This window comes from Tauraco erythrolophus, chromosome 6, assembly GCF_009769465.1.
Source record: "Tauraco erythrolophus isolate bTauEry1 chromosome 6, bTauEry1.pri, whole genome shotgun sequence".
NCBI lineage: Eukaryota > Metazoa > Chordata > Aves > Musophagiformes > Musophagidae > Tauraco > Tauraco erythrolophus.
The window spans coordinates 6,161,574-6,184,097 of NC_141470.1; the positions used below are offsets into that span (position 1 = coordinate 6,161,574).

The window sequence follows — 22,524 nt, forward strand, 5'->3', positions numbered from 1 at the left end:
CGCTCCGAGAGGAACGAAACCCCCGGAGCAAAGCGGAGCCGTTCCCGGGGGCCGCAGCAACGCCGGGCCCGGGGAGCCACGCTGCCGGCCCTGAGCGGAACGGCCCGGGCACGGCCCCGCGGTCCGTCTGCCCCTCCGCACCGGCTGAGCTCTCGCCGGTGTCTGCGCTGCTTTCCGTGGCTGTAAATAAGTGCGGAGCGCTGCAGGGGTCTGTCCCTTTAATCCAATACACAGGGAGGGAATTCTCCCCAACACCGCCTTTATTCCAGTGTTCTCGCTGGAGTCGTGTCCTGGTGGCTGGAGGCTTGAGAGCCTTCCCACCGTTTGTCTCCATCAGCAGCGAATACTGACTGGGGTGGGATCAGCCAGGAAGCTGGGTGGCTGTGAATCCAGCCAGGAAGCGGGATGATTGTGAATTCAGCCAGAAAGCTGGATGAAGGAGAATCCAGCCAGGAAGCTGGATGACTGTGAATCCAGCCAGGAAGCGGGATGATTGTGAATTCAGCCAGAAAGCTGGATGAAGGAGAATCCAGCCAGGAAGCTGGATGACTGTGAATCCAGCCAGGAAGCTGGATAATTGTGAATTCAGCCAGAAAGCTGGATGACTGTGAATCCAGCCAGGAAGCTGGATAATTGTGAATCCAGCCAGAAAGCTGGATGAATGAGAATCCAGCCAGGAAGCTGGATAATTGTGAATCCAGCCAGGAAGCTGGATAATTGTGAATCCAGCCAGGAAGCTGGGTGAATGTGAATCCAGCCAGAAAGCTGGATGGCTGTGAATCCAGCAAGGCGGATATTTGGGAGAGGCTCTCTCCCCTAACAGCACAATAAAACTAAAGAAGTCCGAGTCCATAACCCCGGAGCCCAGCCTGGGGGAGCAGGAGGCTTGGCAGTGCTCTCAGGGGCGCCGACGAAAGTCTAGGCAGTGACAAACACCTGCGTTCCCTCAAAACCTCACTGGAGGTAACTGGGAAGAAGGCTGTACACTCCAAATGAATTCCAGCTTGTTGCAGGACAGCTTACGCCTCCTCTCCTGCACGCGGAATTCACGGCCGTGTGGTAGCTGCAGGCTGTACCAGCAGAAGGAACACTTGATGGGCAGCGTCATTAGCGACATCGGTCTTGTAGGTGTGCCCCGTGCATTTTGGGATCACTGCTGGCAGTGCTAGTCCTACCTCACAGCTGCTGCATCGGGAAGCTCCTTTTCCCGAGACACACAGGCTTATCCCGCGTGCACGTGGCTGTATCCCGGCGTGACCAGGTCTGTCTGGACTGCGATTCCGTGCAGTGGTGGAAGGAAGAAAAGGGTGGATGAACTACTTAGGGATATGGTTTAATGGGCGATTAGGGACGGTTGGACTGGGTGATCTCTAAGGTCTTTTCCAACCTAGAAATCTATGAAATCTATGAAAGTGGTGCCTTTGTGCAAACGAACGAGAGAAGGGCCAAGCTGTGCTTTTCGGCCATTCCTGGTATATCTGTGCACGGGTGTTCTCTCCAGCATGTCCACGTCTGTCTTCTATTGGGGAGCCAGCACTGGCCACAGTAAACTGGTATTTCCAAGGGGCAGGGGATAACTGGTGCGCCACAGCCCTGCTGTTTGTGGACGAAGGTGTGGTTGATGCTACACGCTTCTATGATTCTATGTCCACGTCTCTCTTGCAAAACGGGGTGCTTTTTTTCACCCCCGGAGGCCAGGGCTTGTGTCTTCTGGGCATGGTCCCCGAAAGCTCTGTGATGTCACCAGTGAGTCACAATGACACCTGTGACATCAGTCCTTTTGAGGCGCACAGCAGAGCCGAAGGGCCACACTGCTGTCCTCGAGCGCGGCGGACTGTCGCCTGCAGGAGGGGGGGCGAAGGACTCCCATCCCACGGGCCCCCTGCCCAACGAGGAGAGGATCCAACACACAGAGACGCCGGCAGGACCCGGGACGCCGGTCCCGACCTGCTGCATCCTCACCCTTGTGCTGTCCTTGCTGAGAGGCCGGGAGCTTCTCCTGCCTTCCCGATCCCTGCCTGCATGCTCTGCTGCTTCCTGCAGGTTGTGTCTCCGGGTTGTCTTGTTTCTCGACGAGATGGCGTCGGAGGAAGACTTGGCAGAACCGGGCACCTCCTCCGCTGCTGCCAGCACCAGCCAGGAGGTCCGGGCCACGCTGGTGGCAGCCTCTGAGGACCAAAACTGCCCGGTCTGCCGGAACATTGTCGCCGACCAAGCCTGCAGGAGCTCGTGCAGGCACTGCTTCTGTTTCGCCTGCGTAGCGGAGTGGACCCGCAGACGTGCCGTGTGCCCTGCCTGCAAGCGGCCTCTGCACCACGCGTTCCCCGAGTGGGGAGCCCACCATGAGGTACGCATCATCCCCCGCAACAAGAAAAGAGGAAGACGTCGACCCAGCTCTGGAAGCAGGAGGTGGCGTCGTTCCTCAGGCCACCAGCACAACTCTTCCAGAAGAGACCGTGGCGGTGGCCGTGGCGGGGCCCCGGAGAGACGCCGAAGCCGGTCCCCGAGGTGGCACCGCGATGGCCGCAGATGGCCTCAACATGACTGGGGCTACGACTCCTGGAGAAGCAGGAGGCGGCAGCGGAGCAGGGCTTGGGATGCTGCTGACATCCCGGCCTCCTCAGGGAGGAGCAAGCGGCGCCACAGGGCTGGCTGGGATTCCTCCAGGCAACGGCGTGCAACGAGGAGCCGATCCTGGCGCAGGTCCCGCAGCACCGGGCACCGAGTTCGGTGGGAGCACTCACGGGCACCCCGCAGCAGAGAGCGGTGCTGGAACAGGGACACGGAGTGTCCCTGCACCCAGGAGAGGCAACGGAATGGGTCCTGCAGGCGAGGCCGGGCATCCCACCCACGGCAAGTGGGCACCAAAGCCCATGACTGCTCTGCACGGCGGAGGCAGTGGAGGAGCAGGGATCGGGATGAGGGCCAAGCTCCAAGGCCTGAACGGGATGTGCCAGCCTCCTCCTGGAGGAGCCGATCCTGGCGCAGGTCTCGCAGCACCGGGCGCCGAGCATGGCGGCAGCGGCAAAGGAGGAGGGATTGGGACGACAGACGAGGTCGAAGCCCCGAATGGGAAGTCCACGCTTATCCCAGAGGACCAGAGCACCATCAGCAGCGAGGCCGCGACTTCTCTAGACAACGGCGTGCAGCGAGGAGCCGGTCCCGACGGAGGTCCCGCAGCCGTGCCGGGCGCAGGGCTTGGTAGCCCACCTGGGCGCAACTTCCCTCCAAACAACCAACTTTCGTCTTACTTTCAGCAGAGGTTCCGTTACTTCAGCCTGTGCCCGTTTCTCTTCTCCTGTCACTGGATGCCGCCGAGAAGGGACTGGAGCCCCTCTGCCCCCACGAGCCAGGGATGCAGGATCCGGAGAGCATCACAGGGTTGCCAGGGGCAGGGGACAGCCCGCGGCTGGCAACGGCCAAAGGCGTGCGGCTTTATGGGAAACACAGGACACAGGCACCCACCTTCGGGTGGTTTTCCTCAAGCCCCATCATGGCCAGGCAGACCCTGACCTTGTGCTCTTTGCGAAATCTCGTTCCTTGGACCGTTCTGAGCCGTCTGCTGTGTTGTCTGCGATGGCATCTGCCCCCCCTGAGCGAGGGGCACTGCAAGGGCCGGCTCTGCCCTGGCTGAGTGAGCTGCCTTTAGTGCAGTTGGTGCCTTTTGGCGTGTCTCAGGAGCCTTCCTGGGTATTTTGGAAAAGCCTGGGCCCCTGGCCGTGCCTTGGGATTCCCTCATCAGGCCCCATCATCACCCCATCGCGCACCTCTGTGGCCCGGGCACGGAGCCAATGGGCTCCGGTGTGATTTATTCATATTGTTTTGTTTTCCCTCCAGTTATTTTCATGGAAAAATTGCTGGGGGGAGCTGGTACCCATTAAATCTCATTTTTTTCAGCAGATCCATGGCTTGGAACAGCAGCAGTTTCCCCAGAAAACCAAGGTGCTGGCTGCTACTCTTCATCGCTGGAGGCTGGATGTCCCTGAGCCCAGCAGCACTTCACTTCCGAACTTGCGCTTCACTTCGGTCCCAGCTGTCGCCTGGTCCCTGCCCCCAGATGCCAGCCTTGAAATCACCCCGTTAACGTACACATTTGTGTCCCATCAACCCATAACTTGGGTTGTCAGAGTAGCCAGTCCTCTCCCTAAATGCATATTCAGCATGTTTTGCCCATGGATCTCTCTTCTGCTGGGTGGAAGAAGGCTGATCTCTCTTGCACTGCAAGAAATAGTTGAAAAAAATACCCATAAAATTCAACAAATGGTGAAAAACACTGTGAAGTCCATGCACATGAATAGAGCTATCGTATTTAGTTTTCCCTGTATATATTTTTTTTTCTTTAAATACAAAACATCCCATCTGGTATAAGCTGATGTTCGTTTAGCTCCTATTCTGGAAAATTCACTCTCTGGACAAGGCAGCATTTTTGAAGATGGTGCCAGGGAGCTGGAAACATGTTATGTGCCCACCTAAACATTCTGTATGGATGTATGTTTGTGCCAAAGCTGTATTTCTGCTATTTTAGAATAACAGCAGATAATAAAAGATTTAAACAATTTCTGCTGAAATTAAAAAAAAAAAAAAAAAAAAAAAACCACAAGAAAACAAAACCAACAAAAAACCCCAAACAAATGGTTCTTGGAAAAGTGCAAATAGGCTGAAGTAGTCTCTGGGAAGAGCAAGCACGTTTGGCCAGCGCTGCTCCAAAGAGGTCAGCTGTCCAAAAGCTGCAGCAGCCTGGGAATTTAGGAGGTCTTCACAAAAACCGGCACCTCCGCAAGGCTGGCGGAGTAATTCCGGAGGACGGTGCCTCCGTCAAACACGCGGGCAGTGTTGGTGTCCATCCACAGGTGCCCTTCTCCAGGCAGGTAGATATCTCTCCACGTTTGCCCTTTTTCTGTGATTGGGGCCACCAGGACCTGCAGTGGAAAAGAGAAAGAAAGAAAAAAGAGGTTTAGCACGGGAAGGATTAGCCGGGACGTACCGGTAGCTGCGCCGAGCAAACCACGAGGCTGGAGGGATGAGCCAGTGGCCACAGAGAGAGTGTCCACCCATGGAAGCAGCTGGGGCCAAAGCTGGTGGGCACGAGGCTTCCAGAATTGCAGCGAGAACAGGTGATGCAGTGGCCTTCCTGGGACTGGGATCACCCCGCCTGCAGCGGTCCCGAGAGTCCGTCCAGCTCAGATTTTGGGGGATCTGAGCAACAAAAAACCTCAAAACGTCAGAAGTCTGTGTTCCCTGCAAAACAAAGCTTGTGCTTCTCGGCTGAGCGAGGCTGGGGGGATGCTGGTGGAGCCGGAGCACAGGCTGGCCGGGAAACCCTGGGAGCTGCGGGTGGGTTCGGGCTCCCACGAAGCAGCTTCGGGTTTGCGATGGGAATTGGTGGCACAGAGTCGGGGCGGGAGACGTCCCTGTGCTGCACAGGGGATTTGTGGCAGAATTGGGAATTTTCCTCTCCTCCCACACCCCCGTGCCTGGGAGGATCGGGTTCAGCCAGGCTCTTTGATACGACTCATTCAACGGAGTCGAATGTGATCTGGTACGAAAACCAAGCAGAAACTCGTATTTCAATTAGAACTGAAGATGTTATAGGGGTGTGAGAAGAGCTTTAGCTCCAGGCTGCTAGAAAGGAGGGCTTCAAAAGCCCTCTGCCCAGGGCTGCTCTCCAGGTGACTTAACCCTCCCTTCCCACCTTTCCTCTCCTGCACTGGGGCGAAAGATTTGTGTTTCAGCCTCTCAGACTAATTAAGTGTTGCAGGTTACATAAACCCTAGGAAAAGCTTGTGTTCAAAACGTACAACATGACATACAAAATCTCAAGCAGCATATTTGCATTTATCATCCCATGGACTCAAGGCTCCTCGGGAGATTCAAGGGATTTAGCTGCCCAGTGCCCTCAAACGATCGTGAAAATCTCAGTCGGTGGCCTTGGCATAGGGGTAATTGCATTTAAAAAAGCATATAGAAATAAAAGCATAAAAAAAAGCTCTTGGGTCACAAATCAGATGTGACCTATTCAGATGTGAGGTCTCACTCCTCCCCAATGACTTAGTCAAGGTAATCCAATCTCCAAAGATCTTTAGAGATTTTTTTTTCTTGCTTTATGGGGAAAGCAGTTTTCAACATTCTGAGAATATTTCTTCCTGATAAAATGTTTCACTTCAGAAACTGAAAGAGGCTTTCAGGGCCCCCAGTAAGAGTTTTGCAACAAAGGCAAAGCTTTTTTGAAAAGGAAAATACCCAAACCCACACAAAACCAGCTGCTCTGACTTCAATTTAAATCTACTTGAACACCGAGGCTTTGATTTATATTTGTGCAGAACTGAGTTCACATGATGGTGAAGAAAGAGGGGATGATAGGAAAAAAAAAATCTCACACCTCTAGAAAGGCCTTTAAAGGAGGAAAAAAAAGGCTAAATAGTGAAAAACAGATATGAAATTTATGGATCAGTCCCTCTTAAACCCTATTTTTGGAGTTGTTGGGCGACAGCAAAGAGCAAGTGCTGGGGAATTATCCCTGCAGCCCTTAGTGATGCTCCTTGAGCTGCATGGCAGCAGCATCCCAGGGAGACACCGTGATGTTTGGCGCACTTTGGGGAACACTTTTAGACCCTCCTGGCCTTTATAAATATATTTGGCAGCAAGATCTGGCTTCCCTGCCTCTTGCAGCATCGGCTTTCGCCAGGCAGATGGCACTGACAAGCAGTGATGCTGCGTCACAGCCCCCAAACAGCACACAACGATGTTTTTTGGCCAAACCAGTTCAACTTACCTCTTTGCTATTATATCTCAACTTATTTGCTGGAAGGATTCAATAGCCATCAGCCCAATTCCCTTCCCTAGTAGCAGAAGTTTGCTCATGAGCAATGCTGGAATATGGCTGGGCAGCGTTAAATCCGGTTCCAAGATCTCTGCTCAAGGATCAAAACTGTCCTGGCCGCTGCAGTCCCACCCCACCTCATCCCAAAACTGCTGCGGGAACCCAAAGGCATTGCTGTCACGGCTGCTCGAAGGGAGCAGGTGGTTGTTTCCCTTTGCAGTCAGCAAAAATCTGACATAAAAACTGCTTTTTGAGCACTCTTGCTAATTTGACGGATATATTGTCCGGCCTGACTCAGGGTGAGCGTGTGCTGCCGAGAGATCTGGGTGAGTGAGGTCTGGATATAATGAATGTGCAAATCACAGCCTGAAAATCAGACTTCAAAGCAGGGCCAGAGTTAGCCCCAGGAAAGCCTGGGGTGCAACTCGGAAGCAGGAGAGCTTCAGCGGCAGCACTGAGCCGCTGCTTGCGCCGAGGGATGATGCTCCAAAGGTTTATCCCAGCGCCTGAATGCCGAGTCCTGCCTCAGACCATACCAGGACAGAACCACCTCATGTATTTTCCAGCAGTTTGTTGTTAATGATGCACCAAATTGCACTAAAGCCAGTTTTGGAGCGCATTGCTATTCTTCCAGCTTCCAAAAACCAGCTTGGAAGTCAAAACATCCTCTGTCAGGGCTCTCCCATCACAAGCTCAGGCTCTTTTGGGAAAAGATAATAACAATAATTAAAAAAAAAAAAAAGTCAGGCAAGCTTTTTGCCAGCCTCGCATCACGCTTTATCAGAAATGCTTGGCTCTGACAAGTTTACGGAGCAGGCATCACATTTTACTGTATTTTAGGAGCTTTCAGCCAAGCTGAAGCTTTGCACCTCCTGGGACGGAGGGCTAAAGCTGTTTTTTTTGTGGGTTTTTCCCCTCCCTGACTTTACTGGGAATCTCCCCTCACTAATGCAGACCACATTTCTGCCCTGGCTGATTCAATCGCATCAGAGATTTTTAAGTTCCAGAAATTTTGGGGGAGAGAACTAAGTTTTAGCTTGCTTACTACCACCCCCACTCCTGCCCAAACGCGTGCTCCACAGCGCTGGGACAGCAGAAACACCTCGCCCCCTCCAGCCTCCACGCACGCACCGTACCGGTCTGAAATCCGTTTGTGCCAAGGATTTGTATTTTCAAAGCTTCCCACCTGATTGTCTGAGCTCTCTGCTAAGAGGTCTTTCTGCTGCCTCTTAAAAAGTGAAAGTGCCTGCAGTGAAAGTTTCCTTTAAAAAAAAATTTAAAAAAAAAATACACAGATTGACTCCACAGAATTTGTGGCCAGAAGCTCAAGGTTGGAGACCAGGTATGGCAGTAGCTGTTGGAGGTTGCAAGCAGAGCCTTAAAAGATAACTGCAGCATGAGCTGCTTTTCCATTAAAACACGAAACAAACTCCTACTGGGCTTTGTTTTGGGGATTTTTTTTTTTAGAGAGATGTCCCCATGATTAGCACCATCCTCATGTAAAGGCAGCCTGACATGTTGCTGCAAAATGAACGCAAGAGTATGAACTCAGGATTATGCTTTTAATGAAAAAAAAATGTAGGAACTGCCAAAATCTTGAGCTGCTGGGATCCTGCACTCATTCAGGAATGCAAGGAAAAAGAAAAAAAAGTCTTGTTGACTCTTTATTCTGAACAACTTGCAAACCTGAGGGAGCCAGCGGGCCCCCATCAGCCCTTCGGTTTCCTGCAGCCTCTCTCCGAGCCCTGTATTCACGTGGGATGCAAAGGGGCATCCGATTCCCCTATTTGCCCCCAATTACCCTTCGAGGGTGCTCAGTCCCCAGCTTTCCTACCTCATCTCCAATGAGAAATTCATCCTCTATGGTAAAAGCGGTCGGATCCGTGGGACTGAGCCACCACGCCGGCCGGAAGATGGGGTACCCCAAACGAAGCCATTCCTCGCTGTATTTTATGAGGAGGGGCACGACGAAGTCCCGGTGCCTCTGTATGCATTGCCGGGTGAGATTCAGCACCTGCAGGGTGGGGGAAGAAGAAGAAACCCTTGGTGAGTCCTCCATCCATTGAACAGCAAAGCAAGCAGGAAAAAAAAAAAAAAAAAGAAGAAAAAATAAATATATTCCCTTGGGAAGAGAGACGACTGAATTGCAACGTCCTGGTGAAGTCGTGGCCGCTAATGAGGTGCAAACCAGGTGGATACTGTGGATTTATTCCCATTTAGATGGGAAAGCTGGGGACAGTGGCTGGTGGGTGATACCTGCCGGGGTGCTGATGCCCAACCAAAGCCATGAACCCTTCTGCAGAAGAGATTTTAAGAATCACTCTCCCCTCGTATTGCCCTAAAGGTGACATCCCTGGGAAAACGCTTCCAACCATTTAAAAAGCTCCTGAATGTGAGCCTGCCAGCTTCACCTTACTGCAGGCATTCACTGTTCCATCAAATTAGAATTAATTTATAATTATGTTGCTGCTCCCTCCAGCAGCAAAAGGGAGGGAGAGAGACGTGCGACGATTGCCGCCGTCCCTACGGGCACCGCAGGTACCAGCCCCGTGGCTGCACGTAGCCACGACGTATAAAGCCACAAAAACTCCTGTTAATTATGCAGCAAAGATCCTGAGCTTGTGGGCAGCAAGAACAGGACGGTGAATTTTAGCCCCAGCTTTCCCCAGTAGGGACTTTAATGGCTTTTAGGGGTGTTTGTTGTGTAAAGGGCGCCGTGCCCTGCTCCGCGGGGCAGGGGGTACGTACCCAGGCGTCGCAGCAGAGCCAGGGCGGCGTGCTGAAAGCCATCACGGGCAGAAACGTCACGACCTGCAGCCACCGCACGTACAGCTCCGGGTCCCCTGGGGTGTCACCAGCCAGGCTCCCTCCTGCCGGGGACAAGGAGCTGAGTGATGCCACTCGGGGGCATCCCGTGGTGGGATGGGTCCCACACGACCTGCTCCCCGCACCAGCAGGACGTTTCACCCCATTGCAAAAGGAGCTGAGTCCTCCCCACCCCTGTTTTGATCCTTGAGCACCGTCAGCAGGTGTTGGTCAGACACCCATCTCTGGCCCGCTGAGGACCAGGGTGACATCTCAGGAGTTCCTAAATTTTAGCAGAACATGGTAAAAAGGGATTTCCCTCCTGCAAAGAAAAGCATTGGGGAAATACTCCTGTAACTTGGATCCCTTCAAACACATAGTGAAAAGTTAAATTAAAAAAACCCCAAAGGTTTCAGGAAAATTAATCAGAAACACAGAGTGGAAGGAGATTCCACTTCCCCTTGGAAACACCAGAGAGGGGCTTGGGAAGGCCAGGGAGGCTGGGATGGGGCAGGGAGAGGGAAACGAAGCCCTTGGAGCTGGAGCATCCCCAGGAGCCATCGCTCCGAAAACCTGGCACAGCTTCGCCGGGAAATGGCACAAAGCCCAGTGGAAATGGCACAAAGCCCCCCAATGCCAAGGGCTCACCCAGAGCACCCACAAAGCCCCGTCTCCTCCAGCAGCCTCCACGTGTTCGGGGCACGTTTTAAACACAAAAACCCTCCAAGAAGAGGGGAAAAACCGAGCTGCTTGGCCCCGATTAAAGGATTGTCTCTCGATGTCTATAACGTTTGTATTTAAGGATTTCTCAAGCTGTTGTGCTTTGGAGCGGAGCCACAAACTGGGAGCAGGGGCTGCCACTGGTTTTGGGACATCGATCTCCCAGGCAGGAGCCTGGGCACGCGGTTTCCCGGCTGTGGGCTCCCTCCTTGCTTTCACCTGGCTGCTTCTGGGGCTGCCTACTCAAATTTACATGTTTTTCTGTTTCCAGTTCCTCGGTTGATTCCCAAGAAACACTCAACCCCATCAAGTCAGCCCGGCAGAAAGTCGGGTACCGGGAACAAAGCGCTTCAAGCACCGAAGCCGGATGGTACAAACGTACCTCCCCGTGTCCGTCCTCTCGCCTGAAAAACAGCTGCGAAAACCACTGTGGGACAGCCAAAAATAGGGGAAAACGCGGGAAAGGAGATTCTTACCTACGGCGTCGGGGATGAAGAAGTTGTAGCCCAGGAGGCTGTAGTGCAGCACGGAGGGAACGACCCCCTTCAGCCCCGCGTGGCTCCAGTCCGAGCGCAGCGGGCTCATCTGCACGAAGAGCGGCAGGTGGCTGGATCTGGGGGGACAAACACGGACCCGATGCTCTCAGGTGGCTCCCAGGAGCCGCAGCTCCCCCACGCCTGGCTGTCTCGGCAGTCGCCACGGTCAGATACAGGTTTCTCCAACCACCTGGCACCTCTGTTGGAGGGAAATCGGTGCTCCCCGACACCGCTCCCACCCGCTGCGCCTACCCTAGTCCTCCTTCTCCCCAAATCCCCTGTCCAAGCTTTCCTTCTCCTGGCTTGGTCTCACGAGGACCACAGTTTGGTGGCCCACCAGAGCCACGCTCTGGGTTGTAGCCGCCTTCTTGCTACTTCTCATATGGCAGCACCCACCTCGGTGGGAAAACGTGCACAAAACACATCGCCGGGGCAGCGGCTGGGGTGTCCCAGCAGCACATGCAGCAGTCATTGAGCAGCCTAGTGTGAGAGACAGCGTTTCTGGTGGCCAAAAAGGGTCAAATCTGGACCTTCATGGTGAGCTTTGGCTTCAAAAATGATCTGGAGCTCATCTAACCAAGGAGGGGTTTTTGGTCTGAGCCTGCTCGCTCCTTGGCTTTGGTTTCATCCTCAACCTCCCACCCACTCCCCGAAGGTCTCCCAGGGACACTTCATCATCTGAGGGGGTGGTAAGGCCGATGCGACGGTTTATGAAATGCTTCTGGTGTGGAAACTGCCCACCAGGAAAGGCATGAACCTGCATGGGCTTAGAAATGGTTAGAAAAGGGGCTATTTTCACCACTCTGGTTTTGCAGATGGCCAAGAGCCTGTCACTGTCTCGGCATGTGAAACTCTGCTTTTTCTTTGAAAATGAACTATTTTGGAGTTGCCTTCTCATGCAATTTACCATCAATGCCTCATCCACAACATGGAATCAGTCATTTAGCCAACAGCCTGCATATCCCTTCGCATCTGCCAAGCATAAAAATAGTGGGAAAACAGGAAAGCGATAGTTTTTGGTGCCTTCACCAAAGGGTCTCAAAGCATGTTACAGCTGCTAATTACTAAATTAACCCTGTTGTGGGCTGTGCAAGCATGAAAATCAGGAACACCTACAGCTGTTTGACACCACAAGGAATTACCAGCACAGGGATCTGGCCAAGCTCCCAGGGTTCACCCCCACCTCCTGCAGAAGAGGCTCAAATGGCCAGAAATAACAAGAAGATGCATTTTTATTGCATCTGGCATTAATGCACTTCAGCTTTTTTATGCTCTAAGATGTTAAAAAAAAAAAAGATAAATAATTCAAATGCTCCCAAAGAGAGAGGAAGAGGAGATATGAGTGGGACCTCTCGATACTTGTTGCCCTAGACCACCTCCCTGCTGCTTCCTGGGGTACCGAGCGGTGCCTCGGCATCCCAAGGGCTTATTTAAAGTATCACCTCAATCCCCTCCCAAGCAGCTCTTGGCTCCAGCAAAGCATCCCCTCCTTGGCACCCACCTGGCACCGGCGCTGATGATGGTGTTGTTTCCCAGTGTGGCCAGTGCCGCCGCCAGCGCGCTGGTGTACCGGTCTCCCGCCAGCTCAGCGGGCGGTGGGACACCTCTCTCCAGGAAAACGTTGCCCTCGGCCCCCTCGAAGACCACGTACGCGGCCCCAAGCGCCTGCCGCAGGTGCCGGGCACGTGCCAGGTACCAGCCCAGCGCCGCCTCGCTGGTGACGTTCAGGCGGGCGCAAAGCCGTCCCTTCCACGTACTCAGCAGCGGGATCTGCAGCGGAAGATGGAAATTACTGTCAGAACCATCCCAACATCCCGGGGCGCAGGGCTGGAGGGTCCTGCCCTGCTCTCATCCCGCCCCATCGCAGCCCGTGCCATCGCGGGGCAAGGCGTAAAGGCGTAAACCCCCTCTCAGCACCCCCCCAAAATCCCTGAGTTGGTGGCAAATTGGCACATCATTAAAACAACTGCAAAAGAAAGGGAATTGGGTGGGTTTTCTGAACGCTGGCGACTTTTAAAAACATCTTTTGGAAGCGGAAATTCGGAAGCTGCTTCCTTACGGAGCGGGAGAACAGCTGCTGCCCCGGGCACGGCTTTGCACCCGCAGGGTCCGTCCCCAGTGCAGGAGAATCAGGTTGTCCCCCCCTCTGCGGGGATTTTTTCCGCTTTAAACCCAATTTTTGGTTGAGCAGCGGGTTCAGGGGTGGGAGGTGGGGGGGGTCTCGTACCGAGCAGCCCCCGGAGCGGGGCTGCAGGCTAAGCCAGGGGGTCGCCGCCTCGGCGTCCCGCAGCGAGCGCAGGAAGAGCGGGGAGGCGATGCTGGTGTACGGCGAGAGCGTGACGGAGAGCTGCAGCGAGCCGAGGTGCCACGGGGCGCGGGCACCGGCCGAGTCGCGCCGCTTCCTGCGCTCCCAGGGCACGTGGTCCTGCGGGGAGGGAAAAGCAGGAAAAGGTGTTTTGTAGGAGCGGCGAAGCCGCCGAGTGCCGGCATGTAGGGATTTATGGGTGCTGAGAGCGGGGCTGGCGGCGGCGGCTCTCCGTTCGCCTTCCCAGCTGGAAAACCGGCGGGATGGAGAGGACGGGACGTACCGCAGCGGCGAGGACGGCGGTGCAGCGCTCGCCCAGGGCCAGGACCCCCTCCTGCAGATGGTGCCGCTTCAACCTCTTGGCCAGCGCCCTCAAACCTCGCTTGATTTTGGCAGCCGAACCCACGGGGCCGTAATACCGCCAGATCGGAGACCTGCGTGGGGGGAAGAGCTGGAGCGGGGATTGCACCAGGCACTCGGGGCAGCGATGGGAATGAGGGCTTGGGAAGCTGCCGGCGGGGAAGGAGCATCTTACCCCAGGAGGGCCATGTCTGGCAGTGCCCGCGCTGGTCCCACCAGCTGGCTGCCCACGTGCCGCTGTGCCGCCGCCACGTCCGGGCTGACGCAGAGGAGGTAGCTCAGGGGCACGGCAGCTCTTCCCGCCGGCGTCTCCAGGCAGAAGTGCCTGTTGCTCTCCAGCGAGAGGAAGAACGGCACGTCGGGTGCCACCGTCACCGTCACGCCTTTGGGGAGAGAAGGGGAAAACGGCGTCTCGCCAGCGCCCGGCTCCTCGCCGTCCTCGCGCCGGTGGCTGCAGGGGCAGGGCAGAGCCTGACTGGTACCAGGACCCATCCTGGCCATGGATCTGGCCATGCAGGCAAACCCCCACTCTCTGCTTCCGCTATTCCCTTTTAACCCCCAAAATGCCTTCCGAGGGCTGGATTTGCTCCGTTCGGTGCCTTTGTGCTCTGCATTCAGCAGCAGCTTCAGCTTCACCCGTGCGGGGCAGGTGCAGATTAACCTATTAATTTGGGGGAATAGCTGAAGTTTGGTGTTCTGCAGAATAATCCCAACGTCCACCCAAAAAAGGACAACAGCAGCTACGCTCGTGCCCGCATCCAGCATCCCATGGCGGCGTCAGGGTGAAGCCACGCGAGATGAGCTGGGATGCGGCAACGGACATGGATCTCTGCTTAAAAAAAAAAAGCAAAGAACCACACGAGGAGCACGGGATTTCCCTGGGCTGACTGGGGCCAACCCCACCCTCTCAGGCACCGACTTGTGAACATGGATTAAGTGCGCTGAGGTTTGATGCTACAGCCTTTTCCATAGGGATGAGGCGGTGCGGGATCCATCCCTTGTGTCCTGCTGCTGGTTGTCAGTATGTTTAGAGGATGTTTTAATCTCAGGGACATCTACCCTGCTCTTAAACTAGTGGCTTTGTAGGTGAGGAGAGGGATGGAGAAACACAGGGATTAAAGCAATCGGACGTTGGGCAGGGAAGGGAGCGATTACCTGTGGAGCCTAAAAAGTATCTCTCCAGGACAGGCCCGTAGCCGGCGGGGTTCTTGCCGAAGTTGCCGCTGACGAAGGGCTGCGCGCGGCTCTCGGCGCCGTTGAGCGGCCAGCGCTGGGCACGGATGCTCGCCCCTCCGTACCAGGAGATGTTGGCCATGGAGAAGCAGTCCTGCGGCCGAGAGAGCATGGTCAGAGGGCGAGAAACGCCTCGGGGCGAGGGCGAGCGTGCCAACAGCTGCATCCGAGAGGTGAAAGCCCTGCGTGTTTTCCCAGTGGTGTCAGAGCAGCCGTGGGACAGGTCTTTTCCCGGGAGGAAAAATCCCAACCCCACGAGGTTTAGGTGTTTTATGCAAAAAGTGATGGGTGCTCACTCTGCTTTTTGCATCTGACCTGGTAGAAGACACCTGGGTTTAAGTTTTTCCTCCAAAACAACAAGCGCTGGGCTTCCAGGTATGAAAAAATGCTGAAATTCTGTCTAACTGCTTGATTTCTCGGTTTGCACTTTATTAAAGTTGTCAAATAGAGCAGGAAGAGAAAAAAAAATTGTAGCAAAAGTGCCAGTTATGCACTTTGCTTACCTTGAAGAACAAAAAAAGTCTCAACTTGCTGCCTAAAGCCAAAGACAATTTTTCTTCCCTTTCCCCTTACGTGTCTGCGTTCGACACGCAGCCAGCTGGAGGGATGTAAAAACCCCACTGTGGGAATGAAAACTCAATACCTGAGATTTAAAATAAAAAAAATACACAAGACATCTCCCCCAGAGGCCACCAGTGTTAGATACATGGACTGAAACAAAACCAAGTGGCTCTGAAGCAGCCTGGTGACCCGGGCAGCCCCCACGCACAGCACCCCGCGTTTGGGGCACCCCACCCAAAACCAAACCTGACCAAAGGCAACGGGTCTGCGAGTCGCTGCCGAAAAGATGCTGAAAACGGTTGAAGCGAAGAGGTTCGGCGGGTGCGTGGGGCAAGGGGGGGCTGCAGAGGTGGGAATTTGGGGCAGCGGCGTGAAAATGCACCGACAGCACCTGCGCCAGCTGGGGGGAAGCCTGTCTGTTTGTTTGTTGTTTTTTTTCATTTGTTTGGGGTTTTTTGTTTGTTTGGGATTTTTTTTGTTTGTTTGGGATTTTTTTGTTTGTTTGGGATTTTTAAAAGAAATAAACCTCTCCTGCTCCTTTCTGCAGTGTTCCCGGGGTGAATCCGCAGCTGTGCCCACCCGCGTGCCGCAGGGAGACGTTCACCCCGCTGCCAGCGGCAGCTCCGTCGCATGGCATCGGGCATCGTCCCCGGGTGACTTGTGGGTTTCCCCCTCCCTCCCTTATCACCAAAGCCTTATCGCCGGCGCTCGGGGAAGAGGGAGAAGCACTTCCCCCAGTGACACGAGGTCGCTTTGGGCACTTTGGGCACTGCTTGCAGGGCTGGCGGGACCGCGAAGCATCCGGCCATGCCCAAACGCTGCCGGCCCCGGGGACATCCCCACCCTCCACCCGCCTCCTTCCACCAACCGTCCACCTCCCTTCAAAGCCTCTAAACCCAACATTCCCATTCCTGCCAAAGCGGGGGATCAGCGGGACTTAGCAGCCCCCGTGACTTCCCACACGGGGCCAGGCTTCCCCAGAGCCCGGGATTTGGGGCTGGGGGGTGCCTGGGATGGGCAGAGGGGGACCCGCCACCCCCCAGCTCCACACAACCCACTTCTGTCCATCCCAACCCCAACTCCGGGCTCGGCCGGCATTCCCAGAGCCCCCCGGCTCGTTCCTGCTGTGGGGGCAGAGGTTGGGGCTGGCCCAGGGGTGGGGAAGGGAGATGTAAATTATTAAAGTGGAAACCCTGGAGGCTCGGAATAGCTGTACCAGGTGGCAGCTGAGCTCGCCACACCAGCCAGCCGGGGCAGAGGAGGGGAAAACAGCCGCCTCTTAACTCTTCGGTTTCACTGGATCATGTTTTCCAATAGTTTGGGTTGGGTTTTTTGTGGTTGTTGTGGGTTTTTTTTTAAAAAAAAAAAAGCGGCAAAAAACCCTATTTTGTCTTGCTCGTCCTCCCGATCACCCCAAATTACACCGGCAAAGGAAAACCAGCCCCGTGCGCAGCGCTTGTGTTCAGGAAACACCTTCCCCCGGCCCAAAGCGACGTCAACAGGTGGTTCACAGATAACGGGGAAAAATTCCCCATCCCACAGGATCCCATCCCACTCCCTCACCTATCCCGAGGGCTCCCTGGGACTGGAGACCATGCTCCGATGGGATTTTTCCTTCCCTTCTCTAAGGCTCATTTTCAGAGTCTGCTTTTATTTAACCGAGGGAGAAAACTGGGAAGGATATAACAAAGAAAAAAAGCCCCCACAAATTGCTGCAGCAGCAGCCACGGATGAATCCCGTCCCGAGGGAGCTGCCGCATTGTGTGCGGTTGGAAGAGCCCTCCCCGAGCCCTGCCTCTCTCGCCAACATTGTGAACTTCAGCCGTTATTTATCCCGTCTCTATAAACACCCTTCTCCCCCCCAGGGTTACCAGTGCGGCACTGGGAGGAGGCGGCCGCGGCTCCTCGGTGATTTGGGGGCTCAGCATCACGGCATGAAGCTTCCGAAGGGGTTTTTCCCCATCCGACACCCTGGAGCTACCGGAGGCTTTGGGCGACGGGGTGCTTTGGGTGATGGGGTGCCCCCGACCACAGTGCGACCCCGTAACCGTGCTGGGAAATTGTGCGTTCGGGCCAGACCCTCCCCAATTTGGCTCGTTTCACCCCAAAAGCCGCGGTTCAGAGGAGGGTCCGGGGGTCCCCGTTACCTTCAGCGTGACGTCGGGGCGCAGCGGGGTCCAGCGGACGCCGTAGCACTCGGTGGCGGGGGCCGGCGGGGGCTCGAGGGACAGCCGGAGCTCGGCAGCCTCCTCCCAGGTGTAGCAGAACTGCCCGCCGTCGTGCCAGCAGTGGTCCCGCGGCGGAGGCGGCTCGGCGGCCGGCACGCCGCCCACGGCGATCACCGCCACCGTCCGCCCCGCTGGCAGTGCCCGCAGGACGAGGGCACCCCGCCGGCGCTCCCACAGCAGCCCGCCCGCCCGGCCCCGCAGCACCCACTCCTCCGGCGACTGCTCCAGCGCCTGCCACGAGATGATGCCGATGGTCATGGCGAAGAAGACGGCCACGCCGAGGCAGCCGACGGCGCCTTTCCAGGGCTCCGTCATCTCCCTGAAGCCCGAGGTCCAAGCGGCGTCGGGGATTTGGCGAGTGGGGCGGGCGAGCGGCATGGTGCGATCGCAGGGAGATGCTCCCGCTCCTCTTTCTCTCCCCCACTGCAGCAGCACAAGAAAGAAAGTCCTCTTCTTGGGCTGCTCCAAAAGAATAATAAAAAAAAAAAAAAAAAAAAAATTTTGGAGAAGTTAAGCCACAACTCTTTTCTCTCCGCAGTAATCCGAAGGGAAGAGCAATCTCTTTTGCAGCCGCCCTCCGCTCGCCGCTGCACGGCGAATCCCACTGATCCCGCTGCCGGGCGGCAGCTCAACCCCTTGGCACGGCCGGTGGCACCCGCCCTGGCCGAAAGCCACGGGATGGGGGCCAGGGCAGCGCTGGAGCCCCCGCGGATCTTGGGGACTTTGCGTGGCGAAGCGACGCGGTTTGGCTTCTGGGGTTGCAAAGCGGCAGTAAATAGCCCCGGGGGGGGCAGAAAAAAAATATCACGGGGTGGGTAGAGAGGGAGGGGGGAATGCAACACGGGTTTTCCAGCCTCCCTCTCGCCTGTAAAAGTCTTTGATTAATGCACGGAGCAGGGAGAAGGCTTCCCTGCGGGCAGGTGCGGGGTGCTGGCCGAGCCCTCGCTCCGGGGAACGGCCCCCCGTGGGTGCTGCCTGCCCCCCCGCTCAGCACCCCCCCCCCACATCCCCCCCAGCTCCGCTTCTTTTACCTAAAGGTGGATTAAAAGGCGCTGTCGCAGCCCCCAGAAGCAGCCATCGACGACAGAGCCCCTGAGCCCCCAATTATTTCTCCGCTCCGGGGTGGGCAGCTGGATTTTCTCCTCTTTCCCCGGGGTAGTTTTTCCTCCCGGCCACGTCAGAGCCCTTTCTAGCCGAGGCAACTCGATCCGAAGAAACCCAGGAGCGTTATCGAAGACGAGACACGGCGCGCTCCCTCCCGCCCTGCACGTATCCGCGGGTAGTCACACCAGAAACAGGGGCAGGAAATTAAAAAAAAATATTTAAAAAAACCTTCATTTATATGGGAATAATTCTAAAGGGATTTTTTGCAAAATTATTGGGATGGCTCCGGTTGAGCCCTTACTACACACCTGCGAATCCACAGGTGGGAAAGCCGTGGCAGGTCCCAGCGTCCCCGTTTTGCTGCCGGGGCTTTTTGTTGTTATTGTTATTTTTGTATTCTGGGAAATTTTCTCCCCGTTTCCATCTCGTGCTGAATGAGCTGCTGGGGCTCCCCTTGGGCCATCTTGGGTGCTGCAGAGACGGGTGCTGCTTGCACCCGAAAGCAGAGCACCCCTGCAGAGGGTGCAATCCCCACCAGAGCAGAAAATGTTGGAAATCTGGGATTTCCCTCCCCTTTTCCATGCCCCACCAACCCTCCCACCGCCTGCGGGCGAGCAGGGAAGCCCTGGATTTCACAAGCAATATTACAACCTGTTGGCTGCCAAGTTATAAAAAAATAATAAAAACCTGAGATTTCAAAGAGTTCCCCCATTCTGCATCCAGGCAAAACCCCGACAACGCCGAGCCCCGAACCCAAAGACCAAAGCACAACTCAACCCAGGAGACACTTCCTTTGGGAGGGTCAAATCCACCAGGAAAATCCTTGTCCATGGCCCAAATAAGCCCCTGGAAGGGCCTTTCCCATGGGCACCTCCAGGATTAATTTTCCTTTCAGCTGAAGCAACATCCAGGCTGGGATGGAGGGGAAAACGGGTCAGCTGTACTGGGACAAGCATCTCCTGGCCGCTGGCAGGGGCTCGGAGTGGGGAGAAAAGGTCGGATCCAGGATAAGGAGAAGGGATGAGGTGGGCTGCTGGGAAAGCTTGCAGATGGAACGGGAGACAATGGTGTCTACCCAAAAAGCGCCCAGGGGTTCCCTGGGGAAACGTGCTCTCCAGCTGTTAGAGGAGATGATGGCAAAGCTGTAGGTGATGGGGATGGGTTGGATGTGACGTGCTAAAGAAAGAGGTCACCACCCTCACGGGACCCCCCCAAACCAGCCATCAGGGTTATGGGCTGAAAACTAGTTAAAATAGAGGGGAAAACATCAAAAAAAAAAGAAGGAAGAGGGGCTGCTGCTTCCACGGAAGAAGTTATGGGCAAGGCTGTGGGGCTCGTGCTGCTCAGCACACCCCGCCACCTGGAAAAAGGCCATGAGTGGGAGCTGATAAAATCCCGTGGTGACGCAAAGCTCCCCTGGCACAACACAAACCAGAGCCCCCCGGAACGCCGGGGGGGATCTGCTGTGCTTTCTGTGAGGTTTTACGAAGCCGTGTGCCACGGCGAGAGCACGGTTTTGCTGCAAACCATCCAGAAATGGGGCAGAGGGGCTCAGAAAGGGATGGGGCTGCGACCCCCGGGGCAACAGGAGGGTTAATCCCCTGGGCCAGGGCAGAGGGGGATGGACAGGGATGCAGGGGTAGCCCTAAAAGTCTCAAAAAGCTGCACAGGGATCGGCAATTCCCTGTTCCTCACCCCAAAACGGGCCGGGGGGTGACGATGGGGTTATTTGGCAGCAGCACGGCTCAAGGCAAAGCTCTGTCACGAGATCAAACCGCGGCTGCGGGATGGCAGAGGGGCCGGGATGGGATTAGAGAGACCCCGGGACGGCGAGTCCGACCCCGATGTGACGGGCTAAGGGGGGGCTGCACCCGCGTGGGATCCCAGGGAAACAAGGGGATTTTTTAAAAAGCTTTTCCTAAAAAGCAGCTCAGATCTCTTCCTCGCACACCAGAGAAAAACCCTGCCGGAGGTTTCAGCAATTCCGTGTTTTGCCAAACCAGGGCCCCCCGCCAGCTCCGCAAACTGGCGGCTGTGGGGGGGGTTTGGGGCCGAACCCTCTCCCACCCTCTCCACAACTCCTTTCTTTGGGGGGTGGAGCAATGGTTTTACCAGTTTCCCTGCCCGTCGCACATCGCAGCACGATGCGGCTCCCACCAACAGCTGGAAGCCCCGCGTCGCCTCCGGTCGTCCTCCTCCCGCCGCCAAGAAAAACCGCTGCTCCTTGACTTGTTGCAGGAGAAAAAACATTTTGGGGCGGTTCGCCTGGTTTCCAGCAAGCTGACCTGCCCCTCTTCTTGCAGAGGGTTTTGTTTGTTTTTTTTTTTTTTGTGGGGCTTTTTTTTTTGGTAGTTTGGTTGGTCCTTTTTGTTGTTTTGTTGTTGGTTTTTTTTTTACAGTTTCAAGTCTCCTCTGCAAAACCAGGCATCTTTTCCCTCATCCTGACTTTGCAGGTCTGAAAAGACCTTGAGTTTCCCATTTTACACCCATCGGGGCAATTCCTATGGGCTGCTGGTGTCTGGGAAAGGGATGGGGTGGAAATTCATTGCACCCACTGGCACCAGTGAGCGAAGCTCGGGAATCAAAGCTTTTTGGTGAAACACCCAGAAAACAGGGACCAAGGCTCATTCCTGTTGGGATTTAGGATGGGCAGCCCGTAGGAGAGGCTCCCTTCGCAGAATGCCCTCCGGATTTCCCGCCACATCCTTTTACAAAAGCCCTGCCGTTACCGTCCGGGCCGGCTGGAATCACAGCGCAGGCAGCCCCGGGGTTTTCCCAGTGTGTGAGCGGAGGTGGGAAGCCCGGGGCTGCACTGGGAGAGCTCCAGCCCTCTCCATCAGCGTTTTCCTACGGCCTCGAAGTGCCAGCGATTGTAGCGCAGCTTCCCAGCAGGACGTCCAGCCGGCACTGGGAATGCTTGGGGTGTTAGGTTTCGTTTTAAATATTATTATTAGAAAAAAAAAGGATGGGAAGGGAAGAAGGGAAGAAGGGAAGAAGGGAAGAAGGGAAGAAGGGAAGAAGGGAAGAAGGGAAGAAGGGAAGAAGGGAAGAAGGGAAGAAGGGAAGAAGGGAAGAAGGGAAGAAGGGAAGAAGGGAAGAAGGGAAGAAGGGAAGAAGGGAAGAAGGGAAGAAATGTGTGAGTTGGTCAAGAGCAAAAGAAAACAGGCGGGAGCAGCAAAGGGCCCCCAGGACTTGGCCGCTCTCCTCCATCTTCCCTATGGGGGAGCAGCCTCATCCCCTGCTCCGGCCAAGCTCTTGCTGCAGGGATGGATCCTCCGTTACCTGAAAAGCCCCCACCCAAAGCCCAGTGTTCTCCACTGTAGGCACAGGAGACGGAGCCATGAGCCAAGACAGGTTGCCCAAAGCCCGGCGGCACGGCCGGACCCATCCTCCTGCCCTTGGCTCCGCCGCGGTGCCGACCGCGGTTCATCCGATGCCATAAAACAGTCAGCCCCACCAGCTGCTGGGCTGCACCGGTGTTTTCCCACTGCAGTTCCCAGCCTTTCCTTTCCGGGCCAGCAAAACCCTTCGGCTGCCTTACGGAGCCTCGTGCTCGTCGTTAGAGCTCAGCTATTGAACAGCTTAAAAAAAAAAAAAAATGTGATTTAACTCCCTGAACCCCTGAATCTCAGCCCCAGCTTTCCCCCTGGAAAGCATCCCCAAATTTCCACGGACTCCCAGGCAACTTTGCAGCTATTTATAACGGCAACAAGAGGAGCAGCAGGACTCACACTGAAAATGTGGCCTTATAAATAGTCACGGCATTTGGAAACCACCGCTCGGGGCTATTGTCTCTTCTTTCCCCTCCCCTGGCACCGCGGCTGCCCGAACCGGGGGCACCCGGCTGCGGGA

General features: G+C 55.6%; 1 protein-coding gene across 1 annotated transcript; it reads right to left on the reverse strand.

Annotated features, from left to right (window-relative positions):
* Nucleotides 1-4,745: 4,745 nt before the first annotated feature.
* On the reverse strand, nucleotides 4,746-17,946 carry LOC104375382 (SITS-binding protein-like). Its single transcript, XM_086613940.1, has 10 exons — nucleotides 17,488-17,946; nucleotides 14,702-14,873; nucleotides 13,722-13,929; nucleotides 13,470-13,620; nucleotides 13,109-13,306; nucleotides 12,383-12,651; nucleotides 10,822-10,958; nucleotides 9,569-9,690; nucleotides 8,655-8,834; nucleotides 4,746-4,919 (listed from the first exon to the last, which is right to left on the reverse strand). Exons 1-10 carry the CDS (start codon nucleotides 17,944-17,946, stop codon nucleotides 4,746-4,748), a joined length of 2,070 nt encoding a protein of 689 aa, XP_086470066.1.
* Between the last annotated feature and the right edge of the window lie 4,578 nt (nucleotides 17,947-22,524).

Excerpts from the sequence above, each read along its gene's own strand:
- LOC104375382 (XM_086613940.1), bottom strand. The coding sequence starts at position 17,946 with ATGCCGCTCGCCCGCCCCACTCGCCAAATCCCCGACGCCGCTTGGACC. Across the intron at positions 13,930-14,701 it reads ATACTTTTTAGGCTCCACAG|GCGTGACGGTGACGGTGGCA; the intron begins GTAATCGCTCCC and ends CTCTCCCCAAAG. Across the intron at positions 13,621-13,721 it reads CCAGACATGGCCCTCCTGGG|GTCTCCGATCTGGCGGTATT; the intron begins GTAAGATGCTCC and ends CCCCCCACGCAG.